This window comes from Cydia pomonella, chromosome 13 (assembly GCF_033807575.1).
Source record: "Cydia pomonella isolate Wapato2018A chromosome 13, ilCydPomo1, whole genome shotgun sequence".
Taxonomy (NCBI): domain Eukaryota; kingdom Metazoa; phylum Arthropoda; class Insecta; order Lepidoptera; family Tortricidae; genus Cydia; species Cydia pomonella.
The window spans coordinates 4370638-4390581 of record NC_084715.1 but is presented as its reverse complement, the minus strand read 5'-3'; the positions used below and the strand labels follow the sequence as shown (position 1 = coordinate 4390581).

At 35.9% G+C, this 19944-nt stretch overlaps 1 protein-coding gene across 2 annotated transcripts; it reads right to left on the bottom strand.

Annotated features, from left to right (window-relative positions):
• Positions 1-7678: 7678 nt before the first annotated feature.
• LOC133524016 (uncharacterized) lies at positions 7679-19551 on the bottom strand. Of its 2 annotated transcripts, XM_061859785.1 has the most exons (3): positions 18056-19549; positions 16454-16483; positions 9469-9599 (listed from the first exon to the last, which is right to left on the bottom strand). In XM_061859785.1, the coding sequence occupies exons 1-2, from the start codon at positions 18750-18752 to the stop codon at positions 16467-16469; spliced, it is 714 nt and encodes a 237-aa protein (XP_061715769.1). In that variant the 5' UTR covers positions 18753-19549; the 3' UTR covers positions 9469-9599; positions 16454-16466. The 2 variants fall into 2 exon arrangements, with proteins under 2 accessions (XP_061715768.1, XP_061715769.1); XM_061859784.1 differs by lacking the exon at positions 16454-16483 and having other exon boundaries at positions 7679-9599; positions 18056-19551.
• Between the last annotated feature and the right edge of the window lie 393 nt (positions 19552-19944).

Sequence of the window (19944 nt, the reverse complement as noted above, 5' to 3'; positions counted from 1 at the left end):
AGTTACACGAACATATGTTGGCTACTTTTTAGGGTTCCGTAGCCAAATGGCAAAAAACGGAACCCTTATAGATTCGTCATGTCCGTCTGTCTGTCCGTTTATTTCTAAAGTGCCTAAACAGGATAAGCATCTTAGGTTATTTAGCTACTTAGTTGTGACCTAAGTTAAATCCAATCAATATCATTTTTCATTTGCAAATTCCCTAATTGGCTTGGGCTATAGTCCCCACGCCGGCCCAATGAGGGTTGGGGACTACACATAATACCTTTGAATTTCTTCGCATGAAATGATTTTTCAGGGAATTATTTTTGTTTCTGTGTACTTTCCGGAACAACTCGCGTTTTAAATTTTTTTTCTGATTGATATATATGTAGATTAAGAATATTTTGATTGACCAAAATTAAAGATAAGATAATTTTAAGATAATGATTCATTTGCGTAAATATGGTAATATATTACATGTCTACATTATTTTAAAATTGTGTTAAGTGTGTTCTTACCATCAAATCTGGCGACAGTAGTCAGCAAGACCCTGTATCTATTAGGTACAAACACACTGATTAGATCCGTGAGTATGCATAAAGAGATACATTTTTTAATGGGATCAGTACCCCTAGTGTAAATTTTATCGACATCATAACGTGACGAACGCGTTTGCGTTAAGTCTCATTTTGTATAGGATTTTGAGTTTCCAAAACGTCCCGCTTGGCGCGCTCTTTCTAAATCCAATACAAAATGAGACTAAACGCAAACGCGTACGTCACGTTTCAAAATCGAATTTATTTACACTAGGGGTACAGTACCCCGAGTGTACATTTATTCGATAGCGAAACGTGACGTACACGTTTGCGTTTAGTCTCATTTTGTATGGGATTATGAGCTTCCAAAACGTCCCGCTTGGCGCGCTGTTTCTAAATCCCATACAAAACGATACTTAACACAAACTCGTACGTCACGTTACGCTATGGAATAAATTTACACTAGGGGTTCAGAAGTCATTATATTTGGTTGGTATTTCAAGTACCTTCTGTGATAATCGTATTACAAACGTTGATTCGGTCAAATTATGGTTTTTGAAAAACAAATTATATCCAAATTGAAACTAATGCAGTATACCTTCGGTTATGGTGCTTTGTGCACACTAGCGTCCCCTCACCCCCTGACGCAACCCCCCCTTAGCAAGAACTATGTCCCGGTTGACAGTTTATTTTCATTTTTGAGAAAAGTATTAGAGTCAGGAAAAAAGTGTCAATGTAAGAAATAATCCTTAATAAATTCTTAACAAAATGAATTACGTCCCGGTTCTATATTTTGTCTACATTCGTTTTAATCTGGATATAATTTGTCTTCCCCATACATAAGAACATAACTTGACCGAATCAAATTTGTTACCTCCACCAGTAATACGGCACGTGGCACGTACAAATAGACGATACGGTCGAGATACGATCCATAGATCGGATATGTCAGTATCAAAAGTGACGGTTTTGTTTTGTTCGAATCGGGCCGATAGTATCCTACATGTAATATTATCAGTTTTCCTCGAATTAAAAAAAATTATAATTAGTTTATTGGACTATTGGTATTGCACCGTAGCACAATAGGATTAGGATTAATCTCGAACTCTCTGGAACAGTCATGAAATTTGGTATGTATATAAATTAAAGGCCCCTTTTTCACGCTCACACCTTTTGACATTTGGGGACCTCAAGGAATCGCAGCCATCTTGGAAAATGTGTACCATCCAGGAGAAATTCGCGCTTTACTCTAAATCTACGTTCTTTACGAAAATATCGTGTAAGGCAACATTCAAGCTTATTAAATTCTACACAAAGTAGACATAGACATCCTTGTGGAAAAAATACATCTTGCTATAAAAAATGCTTGCTGAGCCCAGATTTAGCGCTTATCCTTTACTTGACTGCGACGTAACCAGAAAGTAGGGTTACTGATTGAAGTCCTGATGATTTAGTACACCCTGTAGCTTATAGGATACTGGACCGATTTTTAGGGTTCCGTACCCAAAGGGTCAAACGGGATCCTATTACTGAGACTTCGCTGTCCGTCCGTCCGTCCTTCCGTCCGTCTGTCACCAGGCTGTATCTCATGAACCGTGATAGCTAGACAGTTGAAATTTTCACAGATGATGTATTTCTGTTGCCGCTATAACAACAAATACTAAAAACAGAATAAAATAAATATTCCCATACATCAAACATAATTTTTTTGCCGTTTTTATAAATAATGGTACGGAACCCTTCGTGCGCGAGTCTGACTCGCAATTGCCCGGTTTTTTAAATCACGTATCGGTAGATTCCTCTTGCCCTTCACTACCTATTTTCACTTGTTCTATTAAAGAAAAATCAATACAGCCGTCTTGAGAGGACTCCGAATATTATATCATATATTTTTTCTTCTAGTGCCTAAACTATTAAGCGGATTTCGATGAAATAGACATCAGTAGATCCGCAATTACTACACGAGTGCTATGCATTACAAAATTACTAAAATTAACGGAAGAAAAAAGTTTAGGGCTAAATAATGTGATTACAATAACAGATTTAAGTTCTTAAATGGGGTTCAAAAAATAGTGACAGTAATCAAATTTGACACCTACAATTTCTGGGATGTTTTTATTCCTGTTTACATGTCTTAAAATTTGAGCTTCGGGGACCACGGAGATCAGACGGCATAGGAAAAGGAGTAGTTTTTGCTTTTTGCAAGCTCATGTAAACAAAAAAGTAAATGGTTTTTAAAAATCGCTTTACTTTGCTAGAGAATCTAGGGACTCGAAATAAGTGTTCTAAAATTTGATTCTCCCTCTAGAGTTGCAGGCGTTCATAGGCTACGGTGACCACTTACCATCAGGCGAGCCATATGCATATTTGCCACTGACGTGGCATATACTCATTGGCCAAAATAGGTGCCAGCGTTTCCCAAAGTCGCGTTACGTAAAGATGTCGAGTGTCTGGCGTGCGTCCAACGCGGCGTCCGAGGTCGGGCGAAGGTAAACAAACAAACGTCACTGGCTAATGGCTTCGTTACCGCTTTCTACCTTTGATAGCCAGTGTAACATGATCTCTGATAAGGAATTGCAAGACCCATATCTTATACCTTTAAACGAGCAATTCTTGTATATATATATATATATGTATATATATTTCTGTGATCTCGGAAACGGCTCTAACAATTTCGCTGAAATTTGGTATATGGGGGTTTTTGGGGGTATACAATCTATCTAGATTAGTCTTATGTTTGGGAAAACGTGTGTTTTCGAGTTTTCATGCGTTTTTCTTTCGACGCAAAATATGGTCGCTAATTTCGTGTTGCCGGCCACTGTCCGTCTGGTCCAGCGGGTTAAGACGCGGACTGCTAAACGAGTGTTCTGAGTTCGAATCTCGCCCGGTGACTAACTTTTGTTTTTTTTTTATATGTTCAAGTTTATATATATTTTTTTAATTTTTATTGTTTTAGACAAGTTTAATTTAGTAAAAAAATGTAGTTAAGATTATCACCTATACACCACCATATTACAATAAATAGTTATAACCGAGCAAAGCTCGGTCGCCCAGGTACTTACGTACTTATTCGAGCCAGCGTTTCCCAAAGTACCTTGTAATGAATTTGTGAATATTCATTTTTCTTGCATGTTCGAGCGATAGATAGACAAATACGAGTACATAAATAAAGTTATTCGCGGCAGGCCCATAGATTGTCCATTGTGGTTCAACAATAAAAACGGCGTTGAAACTCTAGGTCCATGGGGTCCCAGCGCGCACAAGGTTTTTGCAGAATTCGCGAAACTGGTTGACGTAACTGGTGACCGAAGAGCTGGCGGCTTCCTCGCACAACTTATCAGTATTGCGATACAACGAGGAAATGCCGTCAGCATCCTTGGTACAATGCCTCAAGGGCCTATTTTAAATTAGGCTAGTTATTGTAATCGGGTTATTCGCGGACGGTCTAGAACGCAAAATGACTAGTGTAATATTTTACCCACATCGTTTATAGTCTACTACCGCTCTAACGGACTAGAACGCAAAATGCCCACATAATTTTTTCCGTTTTATCTTAACTTTATAGCGATGTCGACAGAGCCCCGCTTCCGCGGGGCTCCTATTCTGTACTGTTTGGCCTTCGGCCATTTGAAGATACCTAACGAACCTAACCTACCTATATAAAATGTTGTGGTCATTTTGCGTTCTAGACCGTTTGCGATGTAGAATAATAGCGATGTAGACAAAATATTACAGTAGTCATTTTGCGTTCTAGACCATCCGCGAATGACCGAAACATTCGTCCGCCATATTGTCATTCTTTAACAGGTTAGGCATCGAAGGCACAGACCTATCCGGGATTCAGCTACCATTGAAAATTATAGAAAAATATTTTAAAGGGTTATTAAATTAATCAAACTAAATATTTTTAAACATAAACAAAAATATTAATTGTATATACGTCAATATTTTAAAAGTAAAACTCATTTACGCTACTTTTTTTTTTTTTTTATATCTTTACAACAAAAATAAATCTATTTATTGACAATAACAATATACATAATGGATATATACAGATGAATACTATAACTAGCTTATATCTAAAATAGGCCCTTGAGGCATTGTACCAAGGATGCTGGCGGCATTTCCTCGTTGTATCGCAATACTGATACGTTGTGCGAGGAAGCCGCCAGCTCTTCGGTCACCAGTTACGTCAACCAGACGTTTCGCGATTTCTCCAAAAAACTTGTGCGCGCTGGGACCCCATGGACCTAGAGTTTCAACGCCAAAAGGTACAAAATGGTACTCTCTACCGAGGCTCTTAGTTTGTATGAGTTAGTTATATCATTAAAAAAAGCTATAACTCCCTAGTGAGTTATAGCTTTTTTTTACAAACTATAACTTCCACGGGAACAATATAGGTATTTGACCTTCAGTACACCTGCATGAAAGAAGATCTTTTTCAAGCAAGTTTGATGAAAAGAATATGAATATGAATATAAGGGTTCCCAGTCCACTTAGAAATCGTATAAATGATTACTGCAAATTTTTACGACAAATTATTACAAATTTTCTGTGTGGAAAATATGACGATCGAAATAAATTAGAAATAATAAGAGTAAGTAATAATTGTAATAAAACTCATTTACCAGAGTATAATTCATTTATTTAATTATAACATCATTGAAATCAGAATTATAGTTATGTACAAAATACATAATGATACAGTACTAATTACGTAGGTAATTAAAGGCGTGTTCTAGATAGGAAAGTATGTATTACAATTACAATTTTTATATCGTAATATACGAATATGTACATTACAATGACATGTATATAGTTGTTGTATATCTAAAGTTACAGACCAGTTATATAGGCTACATCAGAATACCTACTATTATTACTTATAACATTTGATATTGTATACAGATATAAATTTTGATCAGCTGAAAAGTCTTTGTAAGTATAAAAGTAGTAGGATTTTATTAATTTCTTACATAAGTAACGCTATTGTATTATTAGAAATGTAAAATACACAAACGGCCTCAAATACCCTGAATTATTTTAAATATTATAATATTAAAAGATCCATACCGAAAAAAAAGGTGTAATTAAGCACCTAAAAACTATTTATACGAAGTTTGAAATTCGAAATGTTCTCTCGTATTTAGTTTTATTTACCTTTAAATTAATGTATTTCGTAGTCCATAGGTGCCGACTGTCAAACATGGCTTACGCTAGAACAGTCCGGGTCTGGGCCGATACGTCCGCCACTTCGCTTTCTATGACAAGTGATCACGTGTACGTGATGTTTCTATAGAAAACAAAAATGTCCCACGCCTCGGCCTTTAATTTCTTAACAATGAAAAAAAAAGGTTGCCGTCTTTTAAAATAGCTATGATAAGTTTTTGACAAAAATTTCATTTTCAGTACACGCTTTTATCGCTGATTGTACTTTTCTTTCCACAGGCAACTTATACTCATTGAGACAATTCTAACAACCCCAAACACAAGTAGTTTGCGTTGTTTTATCACAGACTTCCAATGGCCAATGGCCACCTCCTGTCTCCATCATCAGATCAGCTCCAAGTCATCACTTTAATCTTATCGTCATTGTGAACGACTAATACAGTATGATCCTTTTTATTGATGATTTATTTAAATTAATTTAACTTTTAACATATATTTATTTTAATGTTTATTTAATCAAATAATTTATCATATTAGAACATTCGTGAGAAGGAATTACTCAGGATCTCGGTCAATGTCCAGAGAGTAACTAGAGACACGTTGTATACTTACTAACAGGGCAAGTTAAATAAAAGCTTTGAAAAAAGTAAAGAAAGGTTCCATAAGTTACAGATAATATTATGTATATCTGGTTATCGTTTTTAGAATTAGCATACAAACCCTGAAGTTACATCTCTCTTAAACATTTTTAATATTTCCCACTCCAGTAAATAGGAAAGGTTCAATTTAGCAACGCATGACTAAATTGTACTAAATACTTAAAACTAAACATTTTTCTTAACCGTATCCGCCGTAACCGTAACCGCGACCACATCGCCGCTTAAAATACGGCGACGATACGGAATCGCAGTGACGCATCGTAAGCGTATCGTTTTTATTTTGCGTGCCATCCACACCGCTGCTCAAAATACGCTGACGGTGACGCAATGACGTTCCGTAAACTTTACGATTACACCATACAATAAAATTGTGAAATTTCCACGCGTCACTGCGATTCCGCACCGTAGCAGTGAGGTGATACTCGACCTTTCTGGCTCTCTCGGCTCAGAATTGCTTCGAGCAATTATTAGGGTTGGCACTTGGCACAACTTCACGTCCCTTTGCGAGCACAACCACAGATAAGATAATTACTTTACTTTTGACATAGCCGGAAAGGGATAGTGCCATACATTAGAAAAGGACAACATGATTCGTCCCAGAATCACTGTCAAACTTCAATTTTGTAGGAAATGTAATTTCTTTACGATAGTACAATTGTTTATTTTGTGACCGTAGGCGTGTTTTAATCAGCGACGTGGAGAGCATGCGATAAAAACGGTACACTAACGGTGCATCAGTGCGATCCGTACCGTCACCGTTTTTAAGCAACAGTGTGGTCGCACCTAGCTATAAAATAATAATAATACAAGTAAGTACCGTAAAATCACCCAACTATAATCCAATACTACAACTTATGATTCAAGTATATCCGTAATTAAGTATCAATAAGGCCAATTCGAGTTTTAGTTTTTAAATCTCATTCCAATATAATACTGATATGATACTGATCTGTCAGTAATGTCAGTGTCCAAAGTGATGTGTTTGGTTGACATAATGCGCAATTCAGCAGGGCCTAAAGGAGATTGGTACCATCTCATATTGGAATGATGTCAGATCCATGTTAGATACTGATCTATCACATTATTTTGTTGGAAATGGCCTGAATATCTATGTTCTTTTGTTTGAGTTTTTCTTCCATTTATGAAATATTTTGTTTTAAAACTACATATTTAAAAAATAATGCACTTAAAGAAAGATTTTTTAATTTGTTTTGGAATATATTAATATAGAAATTTTAGACTTAAGTGATGTGGTTTTACAGTATTTAATAAAATTACAGCTAAAAGCTTTGGTAAAGTGTGCATTTTATCTAACAGGCGTACCTATTTTGATTTTAATAACAGGTTATGAATGATTTTTAGCTGTGCGTCCAATACGCAGTTTGTCCAAATGATATTTCAATTCGCATTTCGTCCAACACGTATTTGGTCAAACATGCATTTCGTCCAACAGCATTTCGTCCAACGCGTATTACGTCGACACGTATTTCGTCCAACAGCAGTTCGTCCAACGCGTATTACGTCAACACGTATTTCGTCCAACACCATTTCTTCCAACGCGTATTACGTCAACACGTATTTCGTCCAACAGCATTTCGTCCAACGCGTATTACGTCAACACGTATTTCGTCCAACAGCAGTTAGTCCAGCGTTGTCACTTATCTTATTGTTAGGTATGAATTATATCTAGATTAGATATGGAACTGATAGATATCAGTGTCAAAAGTGACGTTTTTAGTTGAAGAAATGTCTTATCCCGATCTAATATAACCTGTTATTAAAATCATAATGGGCCTGTAAATTAATACTAATAAAGACATACACTGTAGGTATGTTTAATTGTGTATCACATTTATTCATTCGCAGTTCAGGTTCAGACTTTCAAATATGCATTTATAAAGATATGTTAAATTCTTTGCTAATGTCATATACATTTTAAAAGTTTTAGACCTATGTTTATCACACACCGATTTTTATCTTAATAAATTTACATAAATGTGGGCAAATCCGTCATAGGGCCAATTCCGTACACGACCGGTTTTTTAAACAACTACACAATTGATAATTTCATCGACAAAGCAGCGATTTCTTATAGTTTCAGCAATCAAAAGCAGATGGGGTTTTTCCTATGGGTTGAAAATAAAAATATACGCTCCAGAAACGTACGGAATTGGCCCTATGACAGAATTGGCCGCATTGACCTTAAATTGAAAACAATTAATAACACGTAATATTTCGAATGAGATAAAAAAATGCCTAGTGCATATATTTAACTTTAAGAAAATATTTAACACTTCATAATCAATGCATATTGCATTCCTAGGATAAATAAATTCCTCTATAATTTTTATAAAAAGAGACAACAATAACCAACGAGGTGAAATTTAAAAATATTGGAAAATTCGATTGCCCACTAGGCACTTTTCCTTACTTCTATGTATTTATTTAGTTACTTTTTTTGTTAAAATAGCAATTATCTTTTAATTTTCAAATCCAAATTATCATTGCTATCTGTTATATCAAAGACATTGTGACATTTGTAATAAGACTGTTGTAGGTACTTACTTAGGTACCTTATATTTTTATATTTATCCTAATATAACTAACTAATGTGAAATCGATTAAAGCTGGAAGAGCTACAAAACAAAACACGACAATGTAGTATCCGCCAAAGACAAATATTATCTAATATCAGTGCAAAAAAGAAGTGAATATATACAGATGTAATAAAAATAGTAGGGATCCGTTTAATATTCAGTATCGAGTTCTGAGTAGGAAAAAGTAGTTTGATTTTTCGCCTTTGGCCGAATTGGACGATCTTCCCCATAGAAAAAAAACGGATGCCCACTATTTTTCTTACACCTGTAAATGTTACAATACAAGGGTGCCGCGTCCGACATAGGGCCAGCACACATACCCACGATACGACGTCGTCTCACGTTGCGGCGTCCTGCAACGTTACGGCGCGCACCGATACGATGTCGTATCATCGTGGGTACGTGTGTTGGCCTGGTGGCCCATACTTATATTACTCGTAACATTGAACGTGGAGTCAAAGCTCTTTTCATTTCAAAACACTCGTTGTTCTAAAGAGATTAATATCTCCTTATGATCCTCACGCGACGTCCCTTCCCGTCTTCGTCGTCACTGTCGCAAGATGGCTGCCGGTGGCCCAGCATCAGCGCTTGCACGTCGGGGTTTAGCGGCAGGGCGGGGAAAGAAGACCGCCGCACCATCGGTACTGGGCGACCTCCTGTGATAGACAGAGATGGTTAGATTTTGTCAGTCCTTTAAGTGGTATGCGATGTGTACATTTGAAAGTGCGCTAGCATTTTCATCTGCATCATGCGTTACGTTTGCTACTTGTAATCGGAGTAACGACAAGAAATAAATAAATATTAGGGACATCATACACAGATAAACCTAGTCCCAAACTAAGCAGAGCTTGTACTATGAATACTAGGCGACGATATTCTTATACATACTTGTATCGATAAATACATACTTTTAGACATAGAAAATACCCATGACTCAGGAAAAAATATATGTGTCCATCACACAAATAAATGCCCTTACTATTCGAACCAAGGGCCATCGGCTTCATAGGCAGGGTCACTACCCACTAGGACAGACCGGTCGTCAAAAAATTGATATTTGAGAGTTATGAATTGACCCTTATACTGGGTGTTTCGTGTAACACGAGCAAATAATTAAACCATATATTGTACTCCTAAAACGATATAACTTTGAGGGAAGTGCGAAACGCCCTAAACAATGTGACTTTCACCTCTTTAGAGCACCTTGCAAATCTGTGGGCGATCATATTCCATAAACTTGGTAACTTGTATTAATTTATTTATTTTTTATTCGGAAAACCAACAGCTTAAGTAAACTAAAACTAGGTTAACATAAATATGTATCAGGGAAGCCAATTACAGGTTTCCACAGACAGGAAATAAGTAAGAATTACTTAATAGAATAATTAAGTAAGAATTACTTAATAAAAGACAAGCAAATTATCATAATTTAAGGTTGATTGATTGAACTCACTATGTTTCAAAAGGCTTTAGTTCAATTTTGTACCAATTTCATTCCATTACATGGAATATTACATTATCGGTATAATTATAATACCATGAAATTACTATTTTATGAGAGAGTTGTAACATTTACCTATATTTTGTTATATTCCGTAATATACAGTTGTATTACGGAAATACCCACAAATACCCACCATTTTGCATTTCAATCAATCAACCCTAAATTATGATAATTTGCTTGTCTTTTGAATAAACAATTTGATTTTAAATCCAATTATGAACATCTACTGGCAGACAGGACAGCGTCATACTCAAGGAATAAGGAATAATATTATAAGGAATCTTAATAACGAGTAATTCCTAACACGCCGTTCATAATAACATATTATTTATCTATTAACAGGCATTTTTATTATTTTGACTGAACATAGATTGGCATTCTTCTTGACGGTCTGACAACATCACAATAACCTGAAAGAGACAGTAAGTACTTTGCTTTGAGAGCGCTGGAGTATCGATCCAGAGGCCGTGAGTTCAAATCTCACCCAAGACAGTAATTTTTCCACTTTTTATTCTAAGCTTAAAAGCATCGTTCGCAGACGTTTCTGCTTGTTAGAAAAAAATTGTATGTATACTTGGAACACCGGTAGCCGTCTAAGTGTAACGTTCTTACGGTAGATGTCGCTAGGGTTCCCTAGACCCATATAGTGGAAACATTTGCTGCCTATGGATGAGGTCTTGGTGGCTCAGATAGCAGAGCGCTGGAGTATCGATCCAGAGGCCGTGACTTCAAGTCTCACCCAAGACAGTAATTTTGCCACTTTTAAATTTAATTTTTTTCTAAACTTTGCTTTGGGTCGACCAATTGGATACCGCACCATCCTGTTCTGTTGGTCATCCAAAATACCGTTTGGCGGATAGAATGGAGGTAGATCTCCGTTAGTTTGGCGTCGGCGAAAGCTGGCGTGAATACGCTCAGGATCGAGCAAAATGGCGTGCTCTTTTGTTTGAGGCCAAGACTCATTTTGGGTTATCGCGCCAGCCAAGTAAGTACTTTACTTATTAGTCTGGAAATAGGCCCGATACACGTACGTAAGTAGACTGTCGTGAAACGATAGCGGGTAGGTAATATTGTCATGTCAGCTAAACAATGCTATCTTTTCCATTTTAGTATCTACGAATATGCTCCTCGTAACACAAAACCGGATTTCCTTTATATACTTAACTTGACAATAGCTTAATGAACAAAGTGCACGAATGCATTCGCCTGCACATTATTGCATTCCTGGAGACACCTCTTAGGCATTCTTCACACTGGATGCACGCTTGCTGTGTGGGCCTAACGCGAAATACTAAATGCCGTTATTTCTCTCCATCGCTCTTGCACATTAGAGCAAGGGCAGATACAGAAAATTATATTTTTGTTTTACGAGGTATAACTATTATAAGTCCACCGTTTAACTTACGGCGGTTGGTTAGAAATTATTAGAATAGAATAGAATTGGTTTTATTCATAAACACACAAACAGTAATAGACATACATAAAAGGGAACACAGTGAGAATAAAGTGTCACGAAATACGGTCAGCTACAGACTGGTTGAAGGCAATGAAGGCTCAGGGCTCGAACCACGTTCGACGTGTTACCTCTCCGTCGCACTTGTAAATACGTAGGTAAGTGTGACAGGGGCAACACGTCGAACGTAGTTCGCGGTAAGCCCTCTTGGCTGCAAACAAGTAATGAAACATACCTATAGATATACTACGACTATTACAGGAAAAGGTTGAATAAATGTTTAGTGGCATTTTACGAAATATATAAAGAACGTGTCATTCACGATGACGCATGGCTTGACTCGTAATGCCATGTTATTAAAGGTTAGTTTTGACAAATCTGCGCGTCATCATGAAAGACACGAAGTACAGGACGGTTAAGAGGCAAACCCAGGCAAAACCGTTCATCCATTCAATGTGTTATGGTTTGACTCATAGGTACGTCTGGAGCGTTGTACAGATCCTCATCCTATGTGAAAATGGCTTTAGAACGTCTCGAAAGGTATACCCATGTACTTTATTTAATTTCTAGACGCGTCCTAGCTATTTCTGTGGTATTCTGGGACGCTATTCAACTTAGAGAGGTATTTTCTAAATGCTATTAAGAAGCGACATTCTCTTGTTCTAATTGTTCTAGCATTCCCGAATGAAGATTGTTTCGCTTACGATATAATCTGCCGCAACTATGTACAAAGCAGAGAGAGATTATTTAATTTAATGGTATACTAAATAATATGCCTATATGAATATATAAAAGACTACAGTATATCTCCCACCATGGGACTTTAAATGCAAGGCTCGATTCTCCTTGCTAAATCGAGTTACTTCTACTATGAGACCAACCCCAAAATCGCGATTTTTTGGCTTTTTCATAGAAAATATCAACATCTGCTCAGCCAAAATGTATGAATAATCCAATATGTATATTTTTCGCGACTTCGCGGTTGGTCTCATAATAAAAGTAGCTTAGTGTAGCGAGTAGAAGAGCCCTACATTTAAATCCCCATGATGGGAGACACCCTAATACGAGTATATAACTAATTCATTTAACCTACCTACAGGCTAAGTTTGTTATATCTGACTATACTTTGAGGAGTATACTCGTATATATTATGTGAGTTAATAAAATTTTATTATAAGCCCAACCCCGAGATGGCGAAAAAGAAACTTTTTCATAAAAAAACTTCAACATAATATATTGTTGTCAATGCCGGATTAGCGAGTGCCTATTATAGATCGTGTCATTCACGAAGACGCGTGGCTTGAAACGTATTGTCATGTTATTAAAGGTTAGATTTGACAAATCTGCGCGCCATCGTGGATGACACGAACTATACCTACTTAAACAGGTATTATGTACATAAATACTCGTACGTACCTAATTAGCACCGTACCCATATGAAGCCTTTGATTAGTCGTTCGGAACGTCATTTAAAAGACTAATCAGTTGTAAATGGTATCTACTGGATATAAGTTATGTACGTAGGCATGAATATAAGTACTAAGCTTAATGACAAAATTGGCACCTATTTTGGCAGAAGCGTCAATATTGCTACAAGTAAATAAAGTCCATATTAGAATAAAATTACTAAGGGCCTCTTGCGCCATCCCACTAACCTGGGGTTAACCGGTTAAATTGTTAACCCAGTGTCAAATTGTACTGGTAACCATGGTAACGCCAGGTTTAACCGGTTAACGCGGGTTAGTGATTGGTGCATAGACACTAAAAATGCACAAGACTAACTAAAGAAGAGCTCACATTCTAACACACACCAATAAATATAATACCAAATAAATTAAAGCAATCACAAAATTATCGATGAAAATATCTGGGTTGCGCAATCACGTCAACTGGAGGTCGATTCTGTATTAACAATTTGACATCTTCGTATTTCTTAATATGTTTACGTTTCGCTATTTTTGCGAGAATCCACGAACAAGAAACTTAGTTAAGTTTTTAAGAAGTGACTTGAGTGCTTGAGCACTAGAAAGCGTATGAGCGGACAGAGCGATGGCGGCCAGGAAGTGGAATCTAGGCATACCCACTTATTAAAAAATAAAAATGTAAAAACAACTCCAAACTAAGTGCAGAGTGGTGACACCTACGTCTCACGTGACGTGGTGTCTCTGTTTGACCCAATGGTTGACTGGTAGAGAATGCCTTTTGGCATTAAGTTCGCCATTTGTACATTTTTCTTTATGTGTGCAATAAAGTTTCAATAAATAAATAAATAATAAATAAATATATATATATATATCTTCAGTTACTAATCTTGAGGACGGGGTGCGAAGTATAATAGCATGCGATTTGTGTTACATTACGGCATTTGATGGATCGATTGAATTAGTTGCACCTAGCCGGTAATTATCTGGAATTGCATGCAAATCATGCAATTATCGATGAGGGTTGTGGAGGCCCTTATTTTGATATGACCTTGAGTCGTATTATCGGCCTCTCTAGCGAGAAGTCTAATGAAGTATTGACATAAATAACAGATTAAAACAAAAATATTACTTATACTAATCCGCGAAACGATAACGTGCGCGTAAATCAGTGCCAACCCGTTATACCTTATATTACTCGGGTATTTTTACACGTAATTATTGTTCCCAACCTCCCAGTACAGCAAAAATACATATAACAAACTACCACCAGAAGTAAAAAACTCGACACGTGTTTCGCTTTTCTACGAAGCATCCTTAGAAATCCGGTAACGGAATGAGCCGTCTAGAATTACTTAATTAAGGAAACTGTAAGTCTATCCTAATTACCCTTTATTGTAATAATTTATTACTATAAGAGACTGTTTGTTTCTAACGGCCCGATTCGAAGAATGATTAAGACACGTTTAAGATCTTGGAAAGATCGATAACTAAACGACATGTCAAAATTGACGTTTATTTCGATTCCGTTGCAATCCCAATAAGCAGGGATCGGAAACCGGTATTTTTTGTATGGGAACGAAAACGGTATTTTTTCGTTCTTTGTTAATTACTTCATTTCTAATTAGGCAATCTAATAATACGAAGTCGTTATCTGAAAACACAGTTGAGTCCTACATTTAGAATATACAATAAACCGAAATATATGGTGATTTCGATGTTTTTGCAAAAAACCGGTTCCGATCCCTGCCAATAAGATCTATCTACGATATTTCTAACGTCAAAGTGACATTGGTTGACTGAATCGAACTGCTTCTGTTAATTATACGACATAAAAACGATACCTAAATGAGAACTTATCTAAAACAGAACTTATCGTTATCGTATCTTATTCTTCGAATCGGGTCAAAAATGGTCGGCCATATTTATACCAGATACCAACAAATTGTTAAATCAAAGTCGGCCTCGTGGTATCTCCAATGAAAGCAGAACGATATGTCGCCAACATATTCCGTGCCTCTCTTGACAGCTTGGCAGTATCGCAGTTAATTTATACTTTTATCTTTTCGCCGGCCAACAGGGGCAATATTCGACTTGTTTTAATGAAAACTCGTGACATGGCGATTATGTAACTAAATTTGCAGATCGATAAAATTGATATGAAATTAATAAAATCGTGGCAATAGTGGACTTTTTACCGTCGGTTAGCAACTAAAATTCATCAGTCCAGTCCTTCTGAATCTTCTGATACCTATGTTTGTAACAGATGTGCAAGTTGCGGAGATTACCAATAAGTTGTAAAAGATCTCAGATATTTCAGGAAAGTTTCAGAAAAAATAGAGGAAACTTTCTGTTTAAAAATGAAAAATTTCGCTTCTAATACAAAAATATGAAAGTATTCGAAATTGTTCCATGTAGAAATATAGCGATTTTGAACATTTTCCGATTTTCTGGATCAATAACTTATACTTATTTGTAAACTATCGTTGCTAACGTCAGTTTAAACAATCTAATTCTGAATAAATACTTGACGAAATATAATTTGCATCGATTTATTGTAAAATTTGTACCGAAAATTGGTGTATGTTAAGGCTAATGTTAGAATGTTAATTAAATTCAAGTTTACTCTGGTATAATATAACTAGTTTTATCCAAGTCTTTTGGGTAAAGTCCGAAAATTAAATCAACTTTACGCCCCGATTCGGAGGATGATTAAGACACGTTTAAGATCTTAGAAAGATCGATAACTATAAACGACATGTCAAAATTGACGTTTATTTCGATTCCGCTGTGATCCCAATAAGATCTATCTACGATATTTCTAACGTCAAAGTGACATTGGTTGCCCGAATCGAGCTTCTTCTGTCAACGACGCAAAGGTGCCCATCACCCTCGCTAACTTTCTAACATTAGCCGTTACATAAATACTATTACATTCATCAATGAGTTTTGGCTATCAACTTACGAAATATGCTATATATACGAAATGCCATGTCAACAGTTAAAAAATTACAAATTTTAATATGTTACAATACCCATATCACAATGTGTTTAAAAATTTATAATAGACTTAAATAATTCGGCATATGTTGGCGACATAAAATAAAAATATATGGAAAGATATATATTTACCTGAAAATCTTTTTCAGTCGTCAGACAGACCTTGTTTCAAAACATAGTGAAATGAGTTAAACATTGACAGAAGATAGAGATTAAATAGTTAAACATAGTCATAGACATAACAATTAAAATGTAGTAGTAGTCATAACAGTTAAAAGATAGTGTTAGCCATAACAGTTAAAATATAGTGTTAGTCACAAACATCAACATTCTCAATAAACATTTAATCAAATATGCTGAAGTGCGTTTTATTTATATTTTCTTGTCGATTGATGTAAGTGTTAGCAATCAGATGTTAAGTTCAGTAGTTCATCTTACATATTTTATATAACTATTGAATTGAATAAATAAAAAACTAAAATCCCCGACGCATTATGTCAAAAAAATCCATTTTATACCAAAAATACCTTATATTAACATACATCATTTTGGCGTTGAAACTCTAGGTCCATGGGGTCCCAGCGCGCACAAGTTTTTTGGAGAAATCGCGAAACGTCTGGTTGACGTAACTGGTGACCGAAGAGCTGGCGGCTTCCTCGCACAACGTATCAGTATTGCGATACAACGAGGAAATGCCGCCAGCATCCTTGGTACAATGCCTCAAGGGCCTATTTTAGATATAAGCTAGTTATAGTAATCATCTGTATATATCCATTATGTATATTGTTATTGTCAATAAATAGAATTATAATCATCATTTTTGAAAAGAACTAATACTCTTCAATATTCTGTATGGATTTTTATCAAACATAGCTAAGAACCAACGCAAGGAAACTCGTCCGCTTTCGCGTAAATATCAGTATCCAAATCGGTCCATCCGTTTGAGAGCTACGATGCCACATACCGATACACAGACAGTCAATGGCGTCAAACATATACGGCGTCGGCGTCAAAAACTTGTGTCAAAAATTTAAAAACAATGGGAAATACTGGTGAATTTATTTTGTTATAGAATTTAACCAAAAAGATATGCAACTCTTTTCCAATTATTAAATGATGATGGTTTAAAATTTATTTATTTATTTAAATTTAATTGAAGTAATTAGTACTTAAGGTATCTTTGGCTTTGTAGGATAAAAATCAATATAGACTTCGATACTAGCTGAAATATCTGACGGTAAAAATTGCTCAATATATTACCTTTCTTTAATAAATGAAAAAAGACCGTGCGTAAAGAAGATACTAATTAAAATCGAAATTTTTTGAACAACTTCAACAATCTACAGACTCGCAAATCTATCGATACTATTGTAAGTTGTTAATAAATATTTTTACGTAAGTACTTTGTAATAAATCTGATCTTGTCTGATTTTGAATAAAATACAGGCCAATTCGAACGTACACTGGCATTAAAATCATATTTGAATCATGTTATTTAGTAATCGTGCGTCTCGCCCGCGCCAATACATGTACGAACAAGTACGAGCGAAATGCACGATAACTGAATTATATAAGTTAGATGTCATTCTGATATCAGTGTACGTTTGAATTAGCTTGTAATTATCTTATATTTACACAAAAAAGCGCTTCAACATACTTGCTATTGTAAGTGAACCCTCATATAAACAACGAAGATTCAGTTAAAAGTAAATCAAAATAGATATAAAAACATACCAAAGAGCTTAGCAACCGATTGCCTCTTCACAAGCCTGGGTTCCGCTGTCTCTGTAGGCGTGGAACCGTCTGCTTGAGCCTTTCTATCAGACAAATAGGAATTGGTGGAGTCTCCACGGGTATACGGACGACTCTGGCGTCTACTCTTTTCTTCCCCACTAACCACAGATTCTGCAATTTGAAACAATTGAATTCCGAATCTGCTCGATTCTCGTCGCAACTGCTTTTTGTTTGCAAACTCAGACAATGATTGCCTTCTTTCCCCATCAGGATTCAATTTCCTCCGCTCACGTTCTTCTTCCTTAGCTTTCAGTGCGTCTAGAACTGCATTGACACCCAGAGCCACTAAGAATACTGTTATACCAATAACAGCTATAGCGTTACTGCTGTTGTCTAATTCTTTCGATCTTGTTTTGTTTTTCTTGATCAGAGCTGGCTTTTCGGTAAATACTTCTAAAACGCTACAGGCATTGTAGAAAAACAGTGGAATTCTCTTTGTTTTTGTTTTTATTTCAACCTCTTTCTTGATAACTGATCTATCAGGTACCAATATTTCAGGGATTTCTTGCAGTAAATCAGGTAGTGGCTCTGGAGCATTTTCGTCTATAACATTCTCAGACTTGAACCAACTGTTGAGGCAGTACAAACAATAGAGTATCAAAAACGCGATAAAAACCAATATTTTATGTTCGTTCATGTTTACATAGCAGAAGCGCCTTTTTGTTTAGACAGATCGCATCCGTACGCGTCTGTTCGTGGAAAGTATGTTATTTATCAAATCGAGCACAGTTTTTCCAGTATTCACTGATATTTGTTGTTTTCTGACTGATTTAGGAAAACGCGTCGTGTCTTGTTTTGATCGGTGTGGTTACTACCCTCTGCGCATGTGCGTGCTGCCCTGGCCACGTATTAACCTGGCATACAGAGCCTAGAGGATAGCCCAGAGCCTAGTACTAACCGGTATAAATGTGGTCTCGACATACGTCGCAACTATGCGTGATCAGGACACCTTGCTTATGCTGGTTTTGTTTAAGCAGTTGACTTGCCCGCTCTGATTATCGATTGAAATATCTCTCCAGGGGTGTCCATGCTTGTAGTAGCTTCTGTATGCACACACACACGCCGATAAGCCCGTTACAGGGGATACCTTTGTTTTGAAATTAATTCCTTATCAACATTTTATGAGATCGACAGTCGGTGTAACGTTATTCCGATACAATAGCAAGCACATACATTCGTTTCAATATTATTTTCCAATGGAAAGTCCAGGATAAAACACTTTACGTATATACGATACTGCTTTTCAATATGCACGGCGGAGTAAATATACCCATGATTGTTTAATTTACGTCCCAAATTCAAGTATCTTTAGATAAGGTTTTATTTAATTTCTTATCTATTGATGACAGTTTGCATAAGTGATAAATATTGTCATTTATTTAATTAAGTAATGCACTGATTACACAACTTGGCCTCAGTGAGTACGAAATAATAAGTCAAAAATCTATTTTTGAAAACGTCCTTCTGCTTTACCAAACAAAATGTATGTACACAACTTCTAATAAAGAATATATTAAATTGAAAATTACATATTGAATTCAATAATGCACTAGTGAATAAACCAAAACAAATACTGAGTATCACTAATTACACTTTGCGGGTAGTGGGTACTTTTAAATAAACATAAATACGTGTCACTGTGCCTTCACATTTTTTTTTATTCTCATCAAACATAAAAGAAAATTATACTTAAATAATCATAAAGTTTCTTATACTAAAAACATGATATAAATATATTTTTTTAAACATGATTTAATTTAAAGTTAAACACAGATGAAAGTTAAACTTTTACGTATATATTCTATGTATCTACTTTGAATACAGCGCCA

What these genes read in the sequence shown, in the direction of transcription:
- LOC133524016 (XM_061859784.1), bottom strand. Translation starts at nt 18,752, where the DNA reads ATGAACGAACATAAAATATTGGTTTTTATCGCGTTTTTGATACTCTAT. An exon ending in ATCGGTTGCTAAGCTCTTTG is followed by an intron (nt 9,600 to 18,055) that starts GTATGTTTTTAT and finishes TGTCTATCACAG; the next exon opens with GAGGTCGCCCAGTACCGATG.